We start from the raw sequence: 22901 nt of genomic DNA, 5'->3' as shown, positions 1-22901 counted from the left end.
TGAATTGTCTTAGTACTTTCACAAAAATCAGTTGGCCATAATGTAAAGGTTTATTTATGTACTCTCAGTTCTATTCTGTTGATCTGTATGCCCATCCTGAAAACACACTGTCCAGATTACTATAGCCTTACGGTAAATTTTGAAAGTGGACACTACAAATCCTTCCAACTTTGTTCTTTCACTAAATATTTTGGCTGCCTGGATCCTTTGCGTTTCCATATAAGTTTTAGGATCAACTTATCGATTTCTACAAAAGACCTTTTTAATGGGGATTGCATTAAATACATAGATCATTTGGGGTGGAGATTGCCATCTTAACAATTTTGAATGTCTAAATCCATGAACATGGAATGTCTCTCCATTTGTTTAGAGCTTCTTTCATTCCTATCTGTTGTTTTCAGTATATAAGTCCAGAACTTCTTGAACTTCTAGTATCTTAATTTTTTTTGAGGTTATTGTAAAGGAATTGTTTTCTTAATTACACTTTCAGATTGTTCATTGCTAATATTTAGAAATGCAATAGATTTTTGTATATTAGTCTTGTATCCTGTGACCTTGCTAAATAATAAGTTAATAATTCTGTGGGTACAGAGCTCAATAGATCTGGAATGAATTTCCAGGAGACTCACAGGTGGGAAATCTAGAGGCATACAAATGTTAGATGATGTACCTGAAATTACATAGCGAGCCACTTACATTACATTCTAGAACTGCTCTTTCCCCTTATCCTTGTCATATTGTTGTAACCCAGATTTCAGAAGGACCCTCCTTGCCTCTCAGAGGCCTAGGACTAATTGTCCAAGACCACCAATGATTCCACTTCCTGTGAAAGTCTAAACGTCTTCCCAGTGTCTCTCTTCATTCCCAGGGCTTATACCCACTCTCCTTCCCTCAGATCCCTGCATCTAGTGTGCCCTCTTTGTGCAGTGCTACACTGAGTTTCTCAGAAAGAATCCACTCCTACAAAGGCAGTAACGGTGTGGATCTAGATTAAGTGGAGCCAGAAGCTCACACTAGGAACATTCGTAGTGATTTTGTAGGGGGAAGGGAGGAACACCGTCTAACAAGCAACTTAAAAGCCCATACCAGCCTGTACTCTTACACAGTGCCCTCTTGCTCGTGCCACCTCCAGTTGCTTTCTTTCTTTCTCATCACCTTTCTGGCTTTGTTCCCCCTGTCTCCCATTTTCCCTCCCTTTCTCTCTTCTCCATTAACCCTAACCTGTGCTCCAAGTTCTCTCGTTTGTGCTGCACAGTAGCTTGCTCCTTCCTCGGGAGTCTAGGTGGCAGCTGGCTTCTAGGTCCAGGAGGGCATTGGGAGTATTGCACCACTTGCCAGACTGTCTCTTCAACAAAGACTGCTTCATTGCCCAGAGGACTCGCACAGCACCTCTTACTATTGTCGCGGACCTCAGCTCCCGCAGAGGCCCTTGTCCTTTGTCTGGTTCGGTTGTCTTCTCCCTAAGAGGACACAGCTAGAGGAGCAGCAGAATAGTGGAGAGAGACGAACAAGGTACCTGCCTAGCCTACTGGATTCTTTGAGCCCTTGCACATCTTTAGGGTGACAGATGTCACTGAGAGATCTGTCTGACGCACATTGGAGAAACTGAAGTGTAAACGGTTTGACTCTGCTAAATACCCCTGGTGCGTGATTGGCAGTCACTCAGGGAAAGTCATACAGAATTGTCCTTGAGAGGTGAGGCCAAACTGTCAGTACACAAGCCTGTTTGGATTGTTCTTTCCTTGCTTTATCCATTATTGATATTTAGAAGTAACTTTTTTAAAGCAGTAAACAATGACTCTTTTTTATAAGCATAGTCCTAATTAATTTGAAGTCTCTTGAACAAGATTGCAAGGTAATAGCCAGATTGGAAGCTCCTCAAGGTGGAAAGGACTAGATCTTTGTATGTACCACTGTTCTCAGTACAGTAATACACTAAGTCATTAAAATTTTGATAACCGATATGGAATGAAAGATATTTCATTAATAATGTCACATCAGTGAACCACAGAATAGTTGAACTAAAACGAAATCATTAATCTTTCGTTTTATGGACAAAGAAGAGTAGAAAGAGAATTTAAAAGAAAACCTGGTTTTGGTGTCCTAACTCCATCATTTATGGGCTTTGAGACCTTGCAGGTGCCCCAGTTACTTTGAACTCCAGTTTCTTCACCTGTAGTAGCAATTTCATAGGGTAGTCAAGGGATGAAATGTGATAGCCTTATTCAAATACTTTGTATGAATCATTACACAGTTGTAAACCACTGTAATAATCATTTTTATTGCATATGTGAGTTCTAGAATGAGATGAAGGATTTATTTAAGGCTGCAAAGCTAGTTAATGGCAGGCTGAGACTAGATCCCAGATCCTTTGACTCTTTTTAAAGCCACATTGCCCTCTTGGTTTAGCAAAATCTTGATTTTGAACCCTGCATATAGGGCAGCACTATTCTTTGTTGGCATACCTTGATCAAGTAGTATTTTCAAAATGAAATATCTTGGTTTTCTGAGGTGCTGGCCAAAGGGGGGATAAATTTGGAAGCAAGGTATTTAATGTCCCAGGACACTGGCCAGTTAACGTGGCTATACTCCTGAGTAGCTCTGTAAGCAGTTTCTCTCCCATATGCCCTTTGACTATTTGAACCACAGAAATAATTCAAGGTCTGATTAAACCATTACTGAACATTCGTTCATCTTCTTTAGTGACTCATTCAAGGAAAACATGCTTGCAGATTACATGAAAGCTTTTCTTTATATCTCCCTTTTAACATTCTTACATGTTTTTTCCTGGACCCTACTTAGTGTCATGTATTACTAAGGTACTGAGCTTGTATTTTGTACTCATTCATCAAAACCCTGTAGCTTACCCCAAGAAGAGAGTATCTACTTTAAAGGCTAGATCTGATTTACTAGTTACAGTCATGCACTTTGAATACTATGGATGATTTTATTCATGAAAGAACTGGTTTAACTCAAGTTACAATCTATGTTCTGGTAATAGCACCATACTTTATAGTTAGGGCTTTCTTAACTCCTTTTTATGTATAGCTTAGAGATGCAGCAAGTCAATAGACTGGTGATCCTTGAACAGATCTAATAATTGTTAATGTAATATAAAGCTGCTTCCTTGTGCTAAAAATTTTGGAAAACCTTTTTTAAAAAAGGAAGACAGGTGAATATACTATGTTGGGTTATTAAAATATCTCCCCAATGGACTAACAATATCTGCAGAACTATAGTATTATCTGCTGGCAAAAGTATTTTCTCCTAGTAAATGGCCATCTGAATCACTGATAAGAGGTAATCAGGAAGGTAATGGAAGTCCCTCTTTCCTCATGGTTAAGGTGAACACTATTATTATTTCTTGTATTTTTCTATCCAGACAGAGAATCCAGAGAAATTTTAAAGACATTGAAGAAATAATAAAAATGAACAGCAATGCTTTCTACCAGTTGGAAACACTTTTCGGGTGTTTATTAATGTTCAGGTAACAGAGTGCCTTGTTTTTGAAAGTTACTCTAGTTTAAAGTTATATGAGTGTTAAATTCAAACAGAAAGTTGGCCAAAATTAAGTACAAATGAATGAAAATAATGAACTTCAGTTACATAATTTTTATTATAAGAGTTAACACTTACGATATCAAGTCAGTCAGAATTTGAAAAATATGACTTGAGGTCATTACTGGTAGTCAGCATTTATTTTCTGAGTTGTCTGAGGATGCCAGGTATATGAGCATACACCTTACATAGCTTACAAAATTGGAAAATTCTTCCATATATTGAGTACAACTATGCCACCATGTAACTGTCCTCTGCTCCTAACTCTATCCTATGGAATATAATTTTCATTTTTCTAATTTAATATTCTGTTACCTTTATTCTTTTCACTAGAAGAGACAAAACCCATTTTAGATTTTTTTTTTTCATTCACTCAACCCTAACCCATATTCCCAGATGAAATCAAAGGGTCCCTGTGAGTTTTAAAGATAAGATTAGGCATAATTGTGTTAAAAAGGATTATAAAGTATTTTCTGCTTTGAATCAGAACATGAAACAAATTTCCCCACAATTCTGCAGTCCATGTGAGTGTCAATACACCTGTGGATCCAGGGCTATCCAAAACCTACCCAAGCTGGTAGCTAATATATTTTTTTTTTACTTTGCTTTATTTTTTTAATATGTTTTTATTGATTTCAGAGAGAGGGGAAGGGAGGGAGGGAAACATCAGTGATTAGAGTCATCATTGATTGGCTGCCTCCTGCTCACCCCATACTGGGGATCCAGCCTGAAACCAGGGCATGTGCACTGACCGGGAATCAAACCGTGACCTCCTGGTTCATGGGTTGACTCTCAGCCACTGAGCTATACTGGGCTACTTTGCAGTTCTAATATTATGCTTAGCTGCTATTTCTTGACTTTTACATTTTAGATGTTATCTTTGGATTCTTAGTTGAAGATGACAAATGATCTTTTTTGGCACCCACACACTTCCCATTCCTCATCTTCCCAATATAGATATAGTACCAATTTTAGCTTAAAATACTTAGTACTTATATTTTTATGACTGTGTAAATATTATTCACAGACAAGCCACAAGTATTAATTAATCACTACTTCTTCAACTGAAGTGTTAATCTCTAATTCTTCAACTAAACATAATTTCACACAACAGTTTGATCAGTTCTATTTTGTTAATTTTCTTGCAGACATTCCTCCTGGAGCTTCCTGTCCTGTTGCTCCAATCAGAATTGGTTGCTTTCTAGCTCTCCCGCTCAAATGGCTGTCCTGGGACTATCTATCCTTCATTACCATCCTAAGAATTCTCTTTCCCTCTTTCCTGTGATGGATCCCTGGTTTCTACATCCCATAATTTCATCTTAGATTCATTCTCATTTATTTTTTATTTTTTGTTAAGATTTCTTTTTTTGATTTTTAGAGAGAGGAAGGAAAAGAGGGAGAGAGAGAAACATCAATTGACCGCCTTCTGTACACCCTCCTCCAGGGATCTAGCCCACAACCTGGGCATGTGCCCTGACTGAGAATTGAACCGACATCCTTTTGGTGCACAGGACAACACCCAACCAACTGAGCCACACTGGCCAGGGCTCATTGTCATTTCTTGATGAAACACATCATCTAGTAGTTTCATGAGAAAAGCTATATGGAAGCTAAAATATAAGCTCTTGCCCATTTAAAAATCTATATTCTACTTTCATAGTTGATTGATGATCTGGTTTGGTACAGAATTCTAGGTTGGAAATAATTTTTCCTTAGAATTATGAAAAACATTGCTCTATTGTGTTTACCTTCTAGTGTTGCTGTTGAGACTTGTGGCATTCTAGTTCCTCTGTTCTCTCTTTCTGGAAGTCTGTTTTTTTTAGATGTTATGCTCCTGGACTGGGCCTGTAATTATCTTGTATCTGTTTTCTCTTATTTTTCTATTAGTCTTTTCTGGGCAATTTCTCAACTTTACTTCTGAATTTCTTATTTGCTATTTTATATTTATATATACACACACACACACACACACACACACATATATATATATATATATATATATATATATATATATATTTTTTTTTTTTTTTAATCTTCACCCAAGGACATTTTTTCCTGGTTGTTTGTTTTTTTTTTTTTTTGTTTTTTTTAGAGAGAGTGAAAAGGAGGGAGGGGAGAAAGAGAGAGATATCAACATGAGAGAGATGCATCGATTGGTTGTCTGCTGCAACTGAGGTACTTGCCCTTGACCAGGAATTAAAAACGTGATGCTTCAGTCCTTATGCCAGTGCCCTAACCACTGAGCCAAACTGGCCAGGGAAATTTTGCTATTATACTTTTAATATCTAAGAACTCTTTCGTGGTTTTATTTTTATAGCAAGCTAGTCCTATTTTATTGATCCATTATCTTCTCTTTTTCCCTGAGGATATAATGATATGATATGATAGCTTTCTTAAAGTTTTCTTCTGCTCCTTACATTGTCACTGCTTCTTCTGTGTTCCCCCCCTCTTCTACCCTGTTTGTTTTGTCTTGGCTCCTGGTTATCTTATTAGAGACTTCCCTCAAATGTCTGGTGATCCTTGAATGTGTCCATTCATATTTAGAGTGAGATTACTAAAAAGCTGGTTATCTGAATGGATGGAGGTTGCTGACATTGAATTTCATTGTAGAATGAATAGGTTGAGACCTGGTCATTTTACTGTAGTACTCCTAAATGTCACACATTTGTGGGGACTTTTTCTGGAGCTACTTCAGTTTCTCCAGAAGATACTCCAGACTCATGCCTTGGGGTACCCATTTGGTATTTGGCAGCCGGCATTCTGAGAGGGCCATTTTTGCCCCCAGTTTGGAAGCATCTCCAGGAGGCCCATAAGAATGATGCCCTGTTGTGAGGGGTGAAGTTGAATTCCCAAAAGGGAATGTGAGTTCCTTGACATACACTGTTAAAATATTCAGCAAAGAACCTGGCAGTGCCATATTGGCTAATATCTTCGTTATTTTCTAGCAGCTTTACACTGCATCCTCCATGTACATGAGGACATAACACTGAGCCAGATACTCATAGTCCGGTAGGGCTAGGTGCTCCAGACTCAGCATCCTTTGACTGAGGTAGCTTCCAAGCTTTAGCTCTCGGGCTTCCAGAACCCAGGTCTACTGCTCTCTATTGCCATGGCACCTACCAGCCGGAGGAGAGGCGGGGAGCAGAGAACTAGCCCATAAGAGTATCTGTTCAGATACTGAAGAAGAAAAGCCTCAACTATGTAAGACCTATGTAGGAAGGAATACATGTCTTCTTCCATGAGATAACTAGGAAGAAAGTCCTAAATATAGCTTGTCAGGAAGTTACATTAAATCAAAGACCATATCTTCTGCAATTGCACATGATATAAAAACAGAATGAGTAGCTGAAAAATTCATTATGGGACATGAGAAAAATAACATTAAACATTTCCAGAGTAGATTGGCACCCATGTAGTCCAAGTCATCTAGATGTATAGGAGAGACATAGATTTGATGATAAACATGCTCACTGAAAGCTGATTTTCCTTTCCTGAAGCAGCATGCTATTCTAATCAGAGACACCCTGGCCATTAAGCTTTATATAGTCCATCGCATACTTGGAAACTTCTTAATCTGCTCAATCATAAATGATTTGCTAAAGTTGCCAGACTTGCCCCCAAGACAGAAATATTTTGCTGTGGTCACCATATACATGTCTTCTCCTGAGACAAAAACTAGTGAAGGGAAATTCTCAAGAAAAAAGGGTCACTTGCAGTTATCTTTAAACCACCGTATTATGGCACTGGGAGATGTGGACTTGGCAATCAGGCTAGAATACTGAAGTAATTATTGGACCACATGGAAGTGGAAAATTGACCAGTTAGGCTTTGCTTCTTTCTAATAAGTTTTAAGTTGCCTTTTAAAGGAAAGAAAAATATGCCTCAAAGATGAGTATAGTGGCATCCCCTTAAATTTCATTGTTTGACACTGAGGATCTGAAGGACTCACATTATAGCAGCTATATGTTGTATGTAATAGGCCAGATTGTGATATATACTATTCAGAATGTCCTATCAGTACAAATAGTCACTAACCAGGTATTCTCAGACCAACTCATGGATAGTAAGTTCTCTGGGAGGAACCCTTGTAGGGTCAGAACAAATATCAAACACTGACCTCAGAAACTATTTCTTCAAAAGAACCACAATTTGATTGGATTAGTTTGTGGAGCAATTTATGGCCCAGGATATTTTGTGAATAATAGTGCCTCAGCCCTGGTGGGTAGCTCAGCTGGTTAGAGCAACATCTAGATGCACCAAGGTTGTGAGTTCCATCTCCATTTAGGGCACATACAAGAAGCAACCAGTGAATGCATAAATAAGTAGAACGACAAATCGATGTTTCCCTCTCTCTTTCTTCTTCTCTCTAAAGTCAATAAGTGAAAAAAACCTATTTTTTAAATTTGTTTTATTTTATTTTTCCATCACCATTTACCCCCCTATTCTCTCCCTCTTCCACCTCTACCCACTCCCCTTTCCCCCAAAAAAATTTTTAAAAATAGTGCATCAACCAGCAATTAGTGTAATTTTTATTACATAAGTTTCAGATGTACAACTTTATAACACAGCACCTGCATACTCCATTGTGTGCTCACCACCCAAAGTCTGGTCTCCTTCTGTCACCCTATATTTGACCCCCTTTACTCTCTACATCCTTCCCCCAGGCTCTCACCCTCCAGTAATCACCATACTGGTGTCTGTGTCTATAAATTTGTCGGCTACTTTTTGTTTTATATGCCAATATGAGTGAAATCATATGGTTCTTGTCCTTTTCCATCTGACTTAATTTCATGCAACATGATAATTTTTAATGGCTGCATAGTATTCCATTGCACATGTACTACATCATTTTTATCTAATCATCCATAGAGGGATCCTTAGGTTGTTACCATGTCTTGACTATTGTGAATAATGCTACAATGAACAAGGGGCTGCATATATCTTTACGAATATGTATCTTCAGATATTGTGGGCAGATAACCAGAAGAGGGCTGCTGGGTCATAATTTTTTGAGGAACCTCCATACTGTTTTGCCAATTTACATTCCCTTCAACAGTGTGTGAGGGTTCCCTTTTCTCCACATCCTCGCCAGTACTTGTTATTTGTCTTACTGATAATAGCCATTCTGACAGGTGTGAGGTGGTGTCTCATTATGGTTTTGATTTGCATTTCCTCTTACAAATAGTGATGATTAACACAGTGTGGTCAGGTAAAGAAAGGAAGAGAGCCCTACAATACACATGAAACATACTCCAGAATACCATATGCTATGCTATATCATCAAACAAACCTCAATAAGTTTAAAAGGATAGAAATAATGCAAAGTATGTTTCTAATTCCAATAAAATAAAATTAGATACCAGTAGCAGGAAAGAAATGGGGGAAATCAACAAATATGGGGAAATTAAAAAACAGACTTCTAAATAACCAGTGGATCAAAGATGGTACCACAGGGGAATCATAAAATTCTTAAAGATGAATGAAACAATAAAGATATAACATACCAAAGCTTAAGAAATGCAACTAATGCAATTCATACAGTGAAAATTATAGATGTAAATGCCTTTACTAAGAAGGAAGAACGATCTCAAATCAATAATCTTCCACCCTAAGACACTGTAAATAAAATAATAAACTACAGAAGATAGGAAGTAATAAAAAGTAGAGCAAAAATTAATGAAATAGAACATACTTATTTTTCTAATAGATATAGATGAAATAAATTCCTAGAAAGACACAAACTACTGAAACTGAATCAAGAAGAAATAGATAATTGGAATAGACCTATAACAAGTGAAGTGATTGAATAATTAAAAACCTACCCACAAAGAAAAGCCTAGGCCCAGATGGTATTATCACTGAACTCTAGCAAACATTTAACGAATTAATGCCAGTACTTCACAAACTCTTTCAAAAAAATAGAAGAGGGTGAATACCTCCTAGTTCATTGTATGAGGACAGTATTACCCTGATATCAAATCAGACAAAGATATGACAAGAAAATAAAACTGCAGCCCTAGCCAGTGGTTATAGCATCAGCCCATGGATTGAAGTGTCATGGGTTTGATTCTAGCCAAGGGCACATACTTTGGTTGCAGGTTCAATCTCTGGCCACAGTCAGGGCCTGTGCAGGAGGCAACCAATCCATTTTTCTCTCCACCCCCTTTCCACTCTGAAAAAGCAATGGAAAAAATATCCTCAGATGAGGATTAAGAAAAAAGAAAACTGCAGACTAATATTTCTTATGAATATGGATGTAAAAATCCCCAACAAAATACCAACAAATCAAATCAAGCAACTTAATTATATATAATTATACATCCTGATTTATACCAAGTGGGATTTATACCAAGAATACCAGGTTGTTTAAATATCTGGAAATCAATTACTGTAGATACATCATACCAATAGAAGAAAACCAAATATCACAAGATCGTCTCAGTAGAAGCATTTGACAAAATCCAACATCCTTGTATGACACTCAAGAAATTAGGAATAAAAGGCAAATGCCTCAACCTGGTAAAAAGCATCTACTGAAAACCAATAGTTAACATCATGCTTACTAGCCAAAGACAGGATGTTATCCTACTGACATGTCCAAGACAAGGATGTGTGCTCTTATGACTTCTATTCAACATTGTACTCAAGGTTCTAGCCAGTGCAGTTAGGCAAAAAGAAGTAAGATTGCAAAGGAAGAAGTAAAACTGTCACTATTTGCAGATGACATGGTTTTATATATATATAATCATAAGGAATTCACTAAAAAAACTGTTGGAACTAATAAATGGCTGCAGCACAGTTGTAGGATATGTATCAATATACAAAAGTCAGTTTTATTTTTATATACTTGCAACAAATAACCTGAAAATGAAGTTAAAATAATTTCCATTTACAATAGCATCAAAAAGAATAAAATACTTAGGAAAAAATTTAACAAAAGAAGTACAAACTTTAAATTTGAAAACTATTAAACACTGTTGAAAGAAACTGAAGAAACGCACACAAGGGACATTTCTAGAGCATCCACCTCAGGAGATCAAAGAGGTTCCACCACTAGGTCCCACAAGACACTTTATTTAAGGCCACCCCACAAAGACGGATGCATAGTTGGATCTAATTGATATTCACAAAACTTTTCATCCAAAAGCGGCAGAATATACATTCTTTTCAATGCACATTGATCATTCTCAAAGATAGACCATATATTAGGACACAAAATGAGCCTTAACAAATTCAAGAAGGTTGAAATCATATTTAGCATCTTCTCAGATCAGAATGGCATGAAACTAGAAATCAACTACAATAAAAAGACTCAAAAATATTCAGGCACATGGAGTTAAATACCATATTATTAAACAATGAATGGGATACCAGTGAGATCAAAGAAGAAATAAAAAACTTCCTGGAAACAAATGAAAATGAACACACAACAACCCAAAATGTACAGGACACAGTGAGAGCAGTCCTGAGAGGGAAGTTAATAGCATTATAGGCCTACCTCAGGAAAAAGGTCAACATCCAAAAGACTGGGAGTCCTAGCAGATCGACCTTATACATAGAAACAAGTCCAAATAGGCAGCCAAAATGGGGAGACAGAAAAACAAGCCCCAAGTAAAAGAACAAAAGAATTCTCCAGAAGAAGAGCTAAATGAAATAGAGATAAGCAATCTATCAGATATGGAGTTCAAAATACTGATCATGAGGATGCTCAACAGCATGACTAAAGTATGGAAACTGAAGTAAATTAAGGACAACATAGTAGAAATAAAAAATACATTGGAAGGAATAAACAGCAGATTAGGGAAAGCTGAGGATCAGATCAGCAAATTAGAAGACAGCGTAGAAAAAAATCACTCAATTAGAGAACCAAAAAGAAAAAACAATTAAAAAACAGGAGAACCGTTTAAGGGACCGGTGGCACAACATGAAACATAATATTCACATCATAGGAGTACCAGAAGTTCTAGAAAGTAAGCAACAGATAACCTTTTTGAAGAAATTATGGCAGAAATCTTTCCTAACCTGAAGGAAAAAGTCACACAAGTTCAGGAGGCACAAAAGAGTCCCCAGAAACAACCCAAAGAGGCCCACGCCCAAACACATAATTAAAATGCCCAAAATTCAAGACAGAGAGAATCTTAAAGACAGCAAGAGAAAAGCAATCCATTACCTACAAAGGAGTGTGTCAGAAACTCTATAGGCCAGAAGGGAATGGCATGAAGTATTCAAGGTAATCCAAAACAAGGATCTGAAACCAAGACTACTCCATTCAGCAAGGCTATTATTCAAAACAGATGATGAAATAGTTTTCCGGATAAAAAAGGCTAAAGGAATTTATCACCATCTTTGATTACAAGCATTACAAGAAATGTTAAAGGAACTGCTGTAATAAGAACTTGAAATAGAATGAGAAACATAAGCATAAAGAAATAAAATGGCAATAGATAAGTACCTGTCAGTAATAACTTTAAATATAAATGTATTAAATGCTCCAATCAAAAGACATAGGGTAGCTGAATGGATAAGAAAAGAAGACCCAAATATATGCTGTCTACAAGAGACCCACCTCAGCCTAGCTGGAGTGGCTCAGTGTTTGAGCATCGACCTATGATTCAGAAGATCAAGGTTCGATTCCCAGTCAGGGAACATGCCCAGGTTGCAGGCTCAATCCCCAGCAGGGGGCATACAGGGGGCAGCCAATCAGTGAGTCTCTCATTACTGATGTTTCTATCTCTCTTCCCCTCTCCCTTCCTCTCTCTGAAATCAATAAAAATATATTTAAAAGAGAGAGAGACCTCAGAACTAAAGATTCACACAGGCTGGGGGGGGGGGGGGGAGAAAAACCTGGAGGACTTTAAAGGAGAAATGGACAGCAGTACAGTCATAGTAGGGGACTTTAACACCTCACTGGCATTACTGGATAGATATTCCTGACAAAAAAATCAATAAGGAAACAGTGACTCTAAATGACACACTAGCCTGGGCAGCATTGCTCAGCAGTGGAGCATCGACCCATGATCCAAATCGCCATTCAGTCCCTGTCAGGGTACATGCCTGAGTTTGGGGCTCAATCCCCAATGTGGGGCATACAGGAGGTAGCTGATCAATGACTCATCATTGTTGTTTCTCCCTCTCCCTTCCTCTCTGAAATCGACAAAGATATATTTTTAAAAATAAATAAGTGACACACTAGATCAGATGGATTTAATTGATATTTACAAAACATTTCACCCCAAAGCTGGAGAATATACATTCTCCTCAAATGCACATGGGACATTCTCAGAGACAGACCAACCACATGGTAGGGGACAAAGCAAGTCTCTACAAATTAAAGAAGATTGAAATCATACCAAGTATCTTCTTGGACATTTACACCATGAAATACTATGCTGCTGTAAAAAAGAAGGACTCCTTATCCTATGAGACAGCATGGTGGGACCTGGAGAGTATTATGCTAAGCAAAGTAACCCAGTCAGAGATATAGACAAGTGTTGCATGATCTTACTCATGTGTGGAATCTAATTAACAAAATAAATCAATGAACAAAGTAGATCCAGAGACATTGAAGCATGTAACAGACTGAGGAATCTCAGAGGGAACGCAGGGGTAAGTGGGTGGGTGGGGAGAGATCAACCTAAGAACTTATATGTATAACCCATGGACACAGACAATATGGAACTAAAAAGACCCTGAATAGCCACAGCAATCTTGCAAAGGAAGAACAAAGTTGGATCACAATACCAGATATCATACTATACTACAAAGCTGTTGTTAAAACAGCTTGGTACTGGCACAAGAACAGGCATATAGATCCATGGAACAGAACAGAAACCCCAGAAATTGACCCACATCATTATGGTCAATTAATATTTGACAAAGGAAGAAAGAACATGCAATGGAGTAAAAGTCTATTCAATAATGGTGTTTGAAAAACTGGACCAGTACATGCAAAAAAAACTAGATCACCACCTTATACCATACACAAGAATAAACTCAAAATGGGTAAAAGACAATGTAAGTTGTAAAAACATGAAAATCCTAGAAGAAACCATAGGCAGCAAAATCTCAGACATCTCATGTAGCAGAATTTTCACCAATACATCTCCGAGGGCAAGAGAAACAAAGGAAAAAATAAACAAATGGGACTACATCACACTCAAAAGCTTGCGCGCAGCAAAAGAAACCATCAAAACGAAAAGGGAATCCTCTGTATGGGAGAATATGGTTTGCCAGTGACACATCTGATAAGGGGTTAATTTCCAAAATATATAAAGAACTCATACAGCTCCACAAAAGAAAAACAAATTACCCAGTTCAAAAATGGACACCAGACCTGAATAGGCACTTCTACGAAGAGGACATGCAAATGGCCAATAGACATATGAAAAAATGCTCAACATCACTAATCATCAGAGAGATGCAAATTAAAACTATAATGGGATATCACTTCACACCTGCCAGAATGACTACCATCAATCAACAAACAACTGCTGGCAAGGATGTGGAAAAAAGGGAACCCTAGTGCACTGCTGGTGGGAATGCAGACTGGCACAGCCACTATGGAAAACAGTATGGAATTTACTCAGAAAATTAAAACTGGAACTGCCATTTGACCCAGTGATCCCACTTCTAGGAATATATCCTAAGAAGCCTGAAACACCAATCAGAAAGAATGCATGCACCTCTAGATTCATAGCATTGTTATTTACAATAGCTAAGATCTGGAAACAGCCGAAGTAGATAAGTGGATAAAAAAAGTTGTGGTACATTTACACAATGGAATACTATGCAGCTTTAAAAAAGGATTTCTTAGCCTTTGCAACAGCATCGATAGACCTGGAGAGTATTTTGCTGAGTGAAATAAGTCAGTCAGAAAAAGACAAATATCACATGATCTCACTTATAAGTGGATATAATGAACATAATAAACCGACGAACAAAATAGGTCCAGACGCGTGGAGGCATGGAACAGACTGATATATCTTGGGGTGTTGGAAAGGTTCAGAAGATGGGAAGAGATTAACCAAAGAACTTACATATATTAATAACCCATGAACACAGACAATAGTGTGATGAAGGCCTAGGGTGAGGCAGGGCCTGGGAGGAGGAGGACGGAAATTGGGGAACATCTGTAATACTGTCAACAATAAAATAATTTTTTAAAAAAAGAAATTGAATATCAAAATAATGGGAAATTATTGCCTGTTCATAGATTAGAAGACTTAACGTTATCAAATGGCAATATTCCCCTAAATGTGAGAGTTAAAACTATAAAATTCTGATAAGAAAACAGAAGGGTATATCCCCATGACCTTGGATTTGGTAAAGGACTCTTAGATATGATACCAAAAGTACAAGCAACAAAAAAAATGGTTTTTGGTCAATTGGACCGCATCAAACTTAACTTGTATGCTTCACAAGACACCATTAAAAAGGTAAAAAGAGAATGTGCCCTCCTAGTTGCTAGGTGGGATGTGGTCCAATTCATGAAAATTAGATCTTTCCCAAAAAAAGACAACCCACAGAATGGGAGAAAATATTTGTAAATCATTTATTTGATAAAGGACTTGTATTCAAAGTATGTAAAGGACTTTTACAGCTCAGTAATAAAGAGAGAAATCACCCAAATTAAAAATGGACAAAGGATCAGAATAGACATTTCCCCAAAGAAGACATACAAATGGCCAGTAAACATATGAAAAAATACTCAATATAATTCGTCATAAGGGAAATGGAAATCAAAGCTCCCAGAAATCACTTCACACTCACTAGGCTGGCTAGAATCAGAAAGTTGGATAATTAAAAGTGTTACCAAAAATGTGGAGAAATCAGAAGCCTCATACATTGCTGGTGTGAATGTAAAATGATGCATCCACATTGGAAAACAGTATGGCAGTTCCTCAAAAAGTTAAACATACAGTTACCACATGATTTAGCAATTTTACTCCAGGGTGTATACCCAAGATAAAGGAGAACATATGCAAACAACAACAAAAAACTTGTACACAAATGCTTATAGCAGTATTATTCATAATAGCCAAAGATGGAAGTAACACAAATGTTTATCAACTAATGGATGAACAAATGAGGTATATGCATATAATGGATTATTTGGCAATAAAAAAGAATTGGAGTACTGATATATACTACAACTTGAATGAACCTGGAAAACATTACCCTAAATGAAAGAAGCCAACTACAGACGTCCACATATTATTATATGACTCTACTCATATGAAAACCCAGCACAGGGAACTCTAGAGACACAGAAATAGGTTAGTGGTTGATGAGCTGAGAGTGGGGGTGGGGTGGGGTGGGATGGGATAGGGTCCGGAGGTTGAGAGATGATAGCTGAAGCACCAACATGATGAAAATGTTCTAAAATTACCTATGGTGATGGCTTCACATATCCTATATGTGGTCATGATTACATGAATCTATAAATGTGTTAAAATTCATAGAACTGTGAAGATAAAATTTCACTATGTGGTATAAAACAACAAAAATTTTTAAATACAGCAGAACTGAGAGAGGAGAGGGATTGTCACCGGAGTTAGTAGTCCTGGTAGTGGACATCAGGGAAGTCTTTTAGAAGAAAGTCACATTTGAGGGCATAGATGTTTAAGAAGAGGTTTGCTGAAGAAAAGAAAATTATTTCAGACTATGTTAACAATGGCCAAAAGAACAGGACAGGGGATTTCTATCTGAGGAACATTAATTGTTTAGTTCAGCTGAAAGGAAGGATAGATACAGGAAAGAGAATAGTGTCCCATTGTGCATTTCCTTACACTTCGGTTCAGAATTGGACACCTTATTATATAGTTAGTAATGACCCATCAAAGGTGTTTGATCAGAATTCTGCTTTGGGGTTACTAGTCTATTCTGTAAAAACTATAAATAAGTAAATTGGAGACTAGTTAGAGGCTGATATTCTTTCAGTTTCCTGAGAATGAAGGATTAATACAGGTGGTGCAGGTCTGAGAGAGAAGGGAACAAACAGGACTGCGAAGAACCTGGTAGCTGGTTGGGGAGGGAGAGAAAAGTCCAAAAATTGACTCAGGTTTGGAGCCTAAGTGACTGGGATAATAGCGCTATTAAGAAAGGAAGGAAAGGCTGAGAAGTTGATGAGTGTAGTCTGGGATTTGTTGTTTGTGGAGCTAGAAGACCTCCAAAGATTAGTGGGCAATTAAAGGGAACCATGTAGTATATCAGAAAGTGCACTCAGCCTATTTCTTCATCTCTAAGAGATTTGGATTTGAAAGGCAGTATTTATAGTGCTTGAGAGCAAAGATTTTGGAGCCTGATTTGCCTGGGTACAGCTGTTCACTATCCTTTTAACCTTGGCCATGTTACTTATTCTCTCTGGGCCTCAGATTGTGTAAAATGGGGACGATAATGATGTACTCACCTAATACAACTGCTGTGAGGACTGTGCAGACACACACGTATCTTATTTAGAACAGTGTCTGGTACACAGTACGTTTATTGTGACAAAGATCTAGTCCTTTCACATCCGATGACCTGCTGTGTTACATGGGCAGTTTCTGTCGCCTGGCGTTCCAGGGTGGAGGTCTGGGCCAGAGATAGAGACTAATCATTTCTTGTCTAAGGTATTATTGAACAGATGGTATGAGGTACCAAAGGACAAAATGGAAAGGGCGTGTGAATAGCAAGGACAGAATGTTGAGAAATATATTTGGGAACCAAAGGCAGGAGTAGAGGAGGGGCCAGTGAAGGAGCATTCAGAGACAGAGAAGGAAAACCAGGAGATACTGTCATGAAAGCCAAGTGGAGCAGGCAAGAGCTCAAGGGAGCGTAGCCTGTAGAGGCCATTTGAGCAGAGTTTGAAGGTTTATGGGACAAATCTGATGGGCAGGGAGAAGTTCAAGATGAAAGCAAAGGCAGTTCATTGATGGAGCATAGTTCTGCAAGGATTTAGAGGAAGGAAGGTAATTTCTTTCTTTGCGTTGGAATAGAAAGAGGAAGGCTATATGTTGATAGAGTCAAATTTTGAGTTGGAAGGTTGGAAGCCAGAAGCTCATGTTGGATAACTTCAATTTTTTTCTCTAAAATAGAAAGCAAGGTCATCTGGAAAGAGAGAGGAATGTAGGGAATAAAATTGAAGCACATTTCTAAGTGGCTTTAAATATTTTCTCTAATTCTGCCCTTTGTATGAATGGAAAACAAATGATTCATGTCAATTATAACAGGTAATATTTACTGAGCCTTTAATATCTGCCAGGTGTCTTTCTAAGAGCTTATTTCAAACTTAAAACATCCCTAAGAGGCAAAAGATGTTAGTATCATATCTACATATTACAGACAGTAATACATGAGACAGAGAAAGGACTAGAAATTGGTCAAGGTTACCCAGCTAATAAGAAGTGAAACCAAGACTATATGAAATACATCACTTGACATATATTGTAGGTATGTGGAAAGTAAGATTTTCTTTGCTTTTATATTTTGAAACAGGTGACAACCAAAGCCAAACAACTGAAGGATTCAGTTACCTGCTCCCCAGGTGAGCTAGCATCCACTTCACCCCATTAATCTAAAGCAGTTTCTTTAAAATACATTCTTTTTTATAACAATTTCTTTAAATATGATGGTGTGATAGCTTTGACCAATGAACTCTATTGGTCAGACCTCTAAAATGTGTCAGATTACAGGCACCAACAAGCCAATTCAGCCCTAAACAGATGTGGGTGCTGAGATGTATGGGATAAGTGTAAAGACTATAAAAACCTTGTTCTTCTCTCATAATGGGGGACGGGGGCACAGGGGACTGTGTGTGGTATCCCTACACTATCCCACCTCCACATCCCTACACACTGTCCTTTAGAATAGACAACAAGCAGCTTTCCCAACAACCGATGTTTCTCCAAATCTGTTTCCTCCAAGACTAACTGGGATTTTCTTAGTGTCTCCATACTGTTTGCCTGGAACCAGGAAGTAAGAAAATGCCTCCTAAACCTTACAACTTAACCTAAGTGCAGGTCAGCAAACCTGGAGATGCCCAGAAGTCATCCCAGGAAGGATTCAACTTGGGGTTCTGCAGGCTTTAGGAAAGAGGGCATTTCCAGATGCCTTTTCTACCAATACAATTATTTGTCTGGGCATGGGGGCAGAAATAGGCAGTGAGATATTATGTGAAAGCAGCTGGCCTCCAAGACATTCTCCAAAAACGTATTCTGAAAGGCTGTGGTGTAGCCAAGTGAACAGACAGACATGGATCTTACTAGAGCATTGGCGGAGGGGTGGAAAGTGTGAAGAGAAAGGGAAATGTGTAGTTGAACATTTAAGGGTATCTCTGGGATGACACCTGTGGCTGGAGCCAGAGTTGGTTTGCCCATGTACTGTGAGCAGTGAAATGAACAGGTGTCATTCACACTGGCCCCAGAAGTGTCCTTGAGCAGAGAGCAGACCGAAGTGCTGGTGGTCACCTGCAGGTGGTGAGCATGGCATGAGCTCAGACAGACTCATTTTAGTTATGCTGATGAAACCAATGACAACTCTGGACAGGAAATAACCTTCCCAACCTCGAAAGTAGCAGGCTGTTCCTTCTGAGAGGTCTTTGCGCTCTCTGATCGCAGTGGGTTCTGCGCACACTGTTCCTCAGCGGGGGAAGGCACAGACTTGGAATCAAGCAGGGGTGGTTCAGATCCCGCCACCTCTGCGAGTTTCTGAGACTGATTTTCCTCATCGGTAAAATTCGGACACTGATACCTCTCCTTCCAGAATAAAGTGACAATTAAGTGAAATAATATATGCGAGATGCCGCAGGCACTGACTGCTGTGTGAGAGGCCGCTGCTCTCGCTCTTGTCCCCTGATCTGACCCTGCCCTTTCCCCGTGTGATGTGCCCTTTCCCACAGGAATGGTTAGACTCTCGGAACTCAAATCAACAGCTCAGAGCTCCAGGCCCAGCAAAACCGCCATGGCCCTGCCCGACGACATCATCACGCAGCGGGAAGCCGAGCAGGCCGTGGGGGACGGCGAGGACAGTGACGAGCAGGAGGAAGCGGAACAGGAGACCGAGGTCCTGGAAAGCCAGCCGAGGAGACGCAGGCCAGCCAGGCTGCCCGAGGTAGCAACAAAGGCAGAGCCAGAGGAGAAGTTCCGTGGAAAGAGGCAGAAGGACTTTGATATATCAGAACAAAATGCATCGAGCGATGAGGAGAGCCAGAAGAGAGAGAGAGGTCGCACCGTAGAGGAGCCATGGACTCAGAATCAACAGAAACTCCTGGAATTAGCATTACAGCAATACCCAAAAGGATCCTCTGACCGCTGGGACAAAATAGCCAAATGTGTCCCGTCGAAGAGTAAGGTGGGTGAGGCAGGGAAAGGAGGAGGCCCCTACTCTGGTTTTAGAGCCACTGAAGGGGCTGCACCCAGTTCCTCCCATTTGTTCCTTCATCTTAGTCATCTCCTCTGTCTGCAGCTGTCCACGTGGGCTCCTGTTTCCCAGGTACCTTCCAGTATGTTTCCCCTGAAAGCAAGTGGAATCTGTGCACTCAGTTGATTAGTGTGTATAAATGAGGTCAGCAGTCTAAGTTAGATCATTATACAGACCAGGTGGTTTTTCTCAGAGAAAATTCCATGCATGGAACATAAATTTCACCCTCAGCCACCCTCCCAGCCTCTGGAGCATTCGCTCTACTCATGTGGCCGTTAGAGAGAAGCCCTGGTGGCTCAGCAGCGTCCTGGTCACAGTGAGCTGGATGCTCCCTATGAGCAGAGTGAGGAGGTTTCTCCAAAATCACAGGCCCTTCTAGCTCCTTGACAAGCCTTTAGACAAGGGGATGTGTGATCTCCAGCTCTACCTATGACTCTGGACTCAGCCGTAGCACACAGTTGATGGGAGACCCTGAAGGCATATTTGTGTGGGGGGGTCAATGTGAGAAAGACATTTGGGATTCAGCTTACCCTCTGTAGCCTTGGCTTTTTATAAAAGACTTTTCTCCCCGTTTATAGCTCTTAGTATCTGCTTAAATATATCTGCAGATAGTTCTTACATAAAAACTCAGGCAGGCTGGAAGATGGGTGTCCCTGCGGAAAGCCAGCCCCACCCCTGGCCTTTGCCTTCTGCTGGGCTGGTGGAGCTGCTGCACTTCACAGCGTGGTCTTTCCAACCCGCCCTTTCTTGACATGTGTCTCCAGGGCCTCTTCGTCTGAGGCATGAGAACACTGAGAAATCAAAAGAACCAATCTCTCTGCCTTCTGTGCCTTTCACTCAGTAGCCTCTGGGCACATTGATGTTCATTTACATTCTTATTTTTTTTTAATTGAAATTCGATGTTGGACAATCTAGCTTGTGGCCATGAATGTCCCCGTGTGTACAGGTCTAGTTATCTATCACCTACTTTAAAATGAGGAAGTCGAGATTTCCTGGGGAGAAAAATAAAACCATTAGCAGTTGATCTATTTGGGAAACACAGACTCCCCCTGCCTCTCCAACTGGTTTGCCAGAAGTAATTATTTTCCCTGAATTTCTTCAGCATCTGTCAGGACACAGGCATTTGCATATGTGATGAATTGACATTGTTTTAAAAGGAAGGAGCTAGAACTGGATTCCTTAGGATAGAACATTCAGAAACTCATTGCCTTGGGGTTTGGTAACCTTCCTGTTTCAGCCAGAAATGAGCAGGGCTTTTACTGACCTGCAAAAGTTCCCTTTCAGCCTTCACTTTAGAACCAGGTCCAGGAAAGGTTCCCTGGGGCTCACCTGCTGGGGAATGACTCCTTGTAAGTGGCCTGAGAGCCTCTGGGAATTCTGGGCCTGAAGGAAGGAGGAGCTGTGCCTGTCAGCTGGGCTCCCAGGCAGACCGGCTGCTCAGAGCTCAGGGCCCACACTGTCTTCCAGGTGAGGCCCTGGGACTGGCCACATTTGTGTCACATGCTAGGCGGGACCGTGGGCAGCAGGGCTATTAAGGAAAGACTGATCGTTTTAAAGACTCTAGGGAGGAGTCTTTGGGGAGGTGGATAAGGCGCGTATTATAAGATACTCACCACACCAACAAGCTAGAATCCTAGGAAGGACGGAGTAGCCATTTGCTGTCCAAGGCAGCTGATGCCATCATCTGCTGTGATGCGCAAATCAGTCCTCACTAGACCTTAGGTAGTGATGGCGTACAGTGCCATTGGGGACAGTGTTTCTTTAGAACAGAAACGGAGTCTGGAAAGTGCCTTGTGATAAACAGGAGAGTCATGAGTCCCCACTCCAAGGGGTGACAGCTGCAGGCAGCTGGGATCTGAAGCCAGTAGTTCTGTACCTGACAGGCTAGAAGACCGAGGCGGGGCTGGGACGAGCAGGAGGAGGTTCCGCACACTACTTGTCAGCATCCTGTGGGGCTGGGCCCACGGGGCATAGGAAAGCCCCAGCAGCGCTTCAGGAGAGGCAAACCCCAAGGACGGTATCGAGGCCGCCTGGCCTCAAGTGCCTGGTTTCTTTGAAGTGACGTGTTGTGGTGAAATAGTGCAATGTTAAAAATGATCATTATGGTTAGCAAATTGAAAGTCATAGTCATAATAATGCTAGTAGGCCTCACAGACAGCTGCCACCTGCCCCCACCCCAGCCATTCGCACCACACCCTGCGCCGGCCGCTCAGCTGGCCGCCCTTGCACCTGTGCAGCCTTGTCTTCCTGTGACCAGCTGGACTCACCTGGGAAATTCTAGGCAGGTCCTGTGCAGAGTGAATGGACATGAGACCGTCTCATTGTCACTGGGCACAGCCTACTAGCAGGTCCCACAGGCTGAGCTGTGAGGGTCACACTGACTTGTGGAAGTAATTGTTTTCACCTCTCTTTTTCTTCCTACAGGAAGACTGTATTGCTAGATACAAGCTGCTGGTTGAACTGGTCCAAAAGAAAAAACAAGCTAAAAGTTGAATATTCTAGAAGATGATGCTCACCTTCATTTTCCAAAATGATTATTTTAAAATTCTTATACAGAAATTTGCATTTTGTACCTCAGTATTTCTATAAATCATGTGCCTTAATAAAAATTTTTTAAATTTAAAATTAATGTTGTGCTCTAATGTTTAAACAAACACTGAGTTAATGGAGAAAAAAAGATTGGGGTATTTTTCAGCATATCCCCTCATTACTACCAAGTTTACTTTCATGAGGAACTAACTGAATAGTGCTTTCCAGCAATCAGACGAATATATGATTTTGAAGGAACATATGAGTAGACCAGCGATTTTGAACCTTTTCATCTCATGCATACATAAACTAATTACTAAAATTCTGCAGACCACCAAATATAGGGGTTGGCAAAAGTAGGTTTACAGTTGTGAGTACAGAAAGCAGAGTTTATGCTTGTATTATTATTTACTAAT

General features: G+C 39.8%; 1 protein-coding gene across 1 annotated transcript in view; it reads left to right on the top strand.

Moving 5' to 3' along the window:
• DNAJC1 (DnaJ heat shock protein family (Hsp40) member C1) overlaps window positions 1–22581 on the top strand; it is a 195556-nt gene extending 172975 nt beyond the window's left edge. Inside the window, exons 10-12 of the mRNA XM_087825451.1 lie at window positions 18034–18082; window positions 19436–19887; window positions 22381–22581. Of these exons, the coding sequence (XP_087681577.1) occupies window positions 18034–18082; window positions 19436–19887; window positions 22381–22449 (570 nt within the window). The 3' untranslated portion in view covers window positions 22450–22581. The remainder of the gene's footprint in view (window positions 1–18033; window positions 18083–19435; window positions 19888–22380) is intronic.
• Window positions 22582–22901: the final 320 nt, after the last annotated feature.

This window comes from Miniopterus natalensis, chromosome 1 (genome assembly GCF_054644295.1).
Source record: "Miniopterus natalensis isolate mMinNat1 chromosome 1, mMinNat1.hap1, whole genome shotgun sequence".
Lineage (NCBI taxonomy): Eukaryota > Metazoa > Chordata > Mammalia > Chiroptera > Miniopteridae > Miniopterus > Miniopterus natalensis.
The sequence above is the reverse complement of the archived record's forward strand: the minus strand, read 5'-3'. Positions and strand labels throughout refer to the sequence as shown.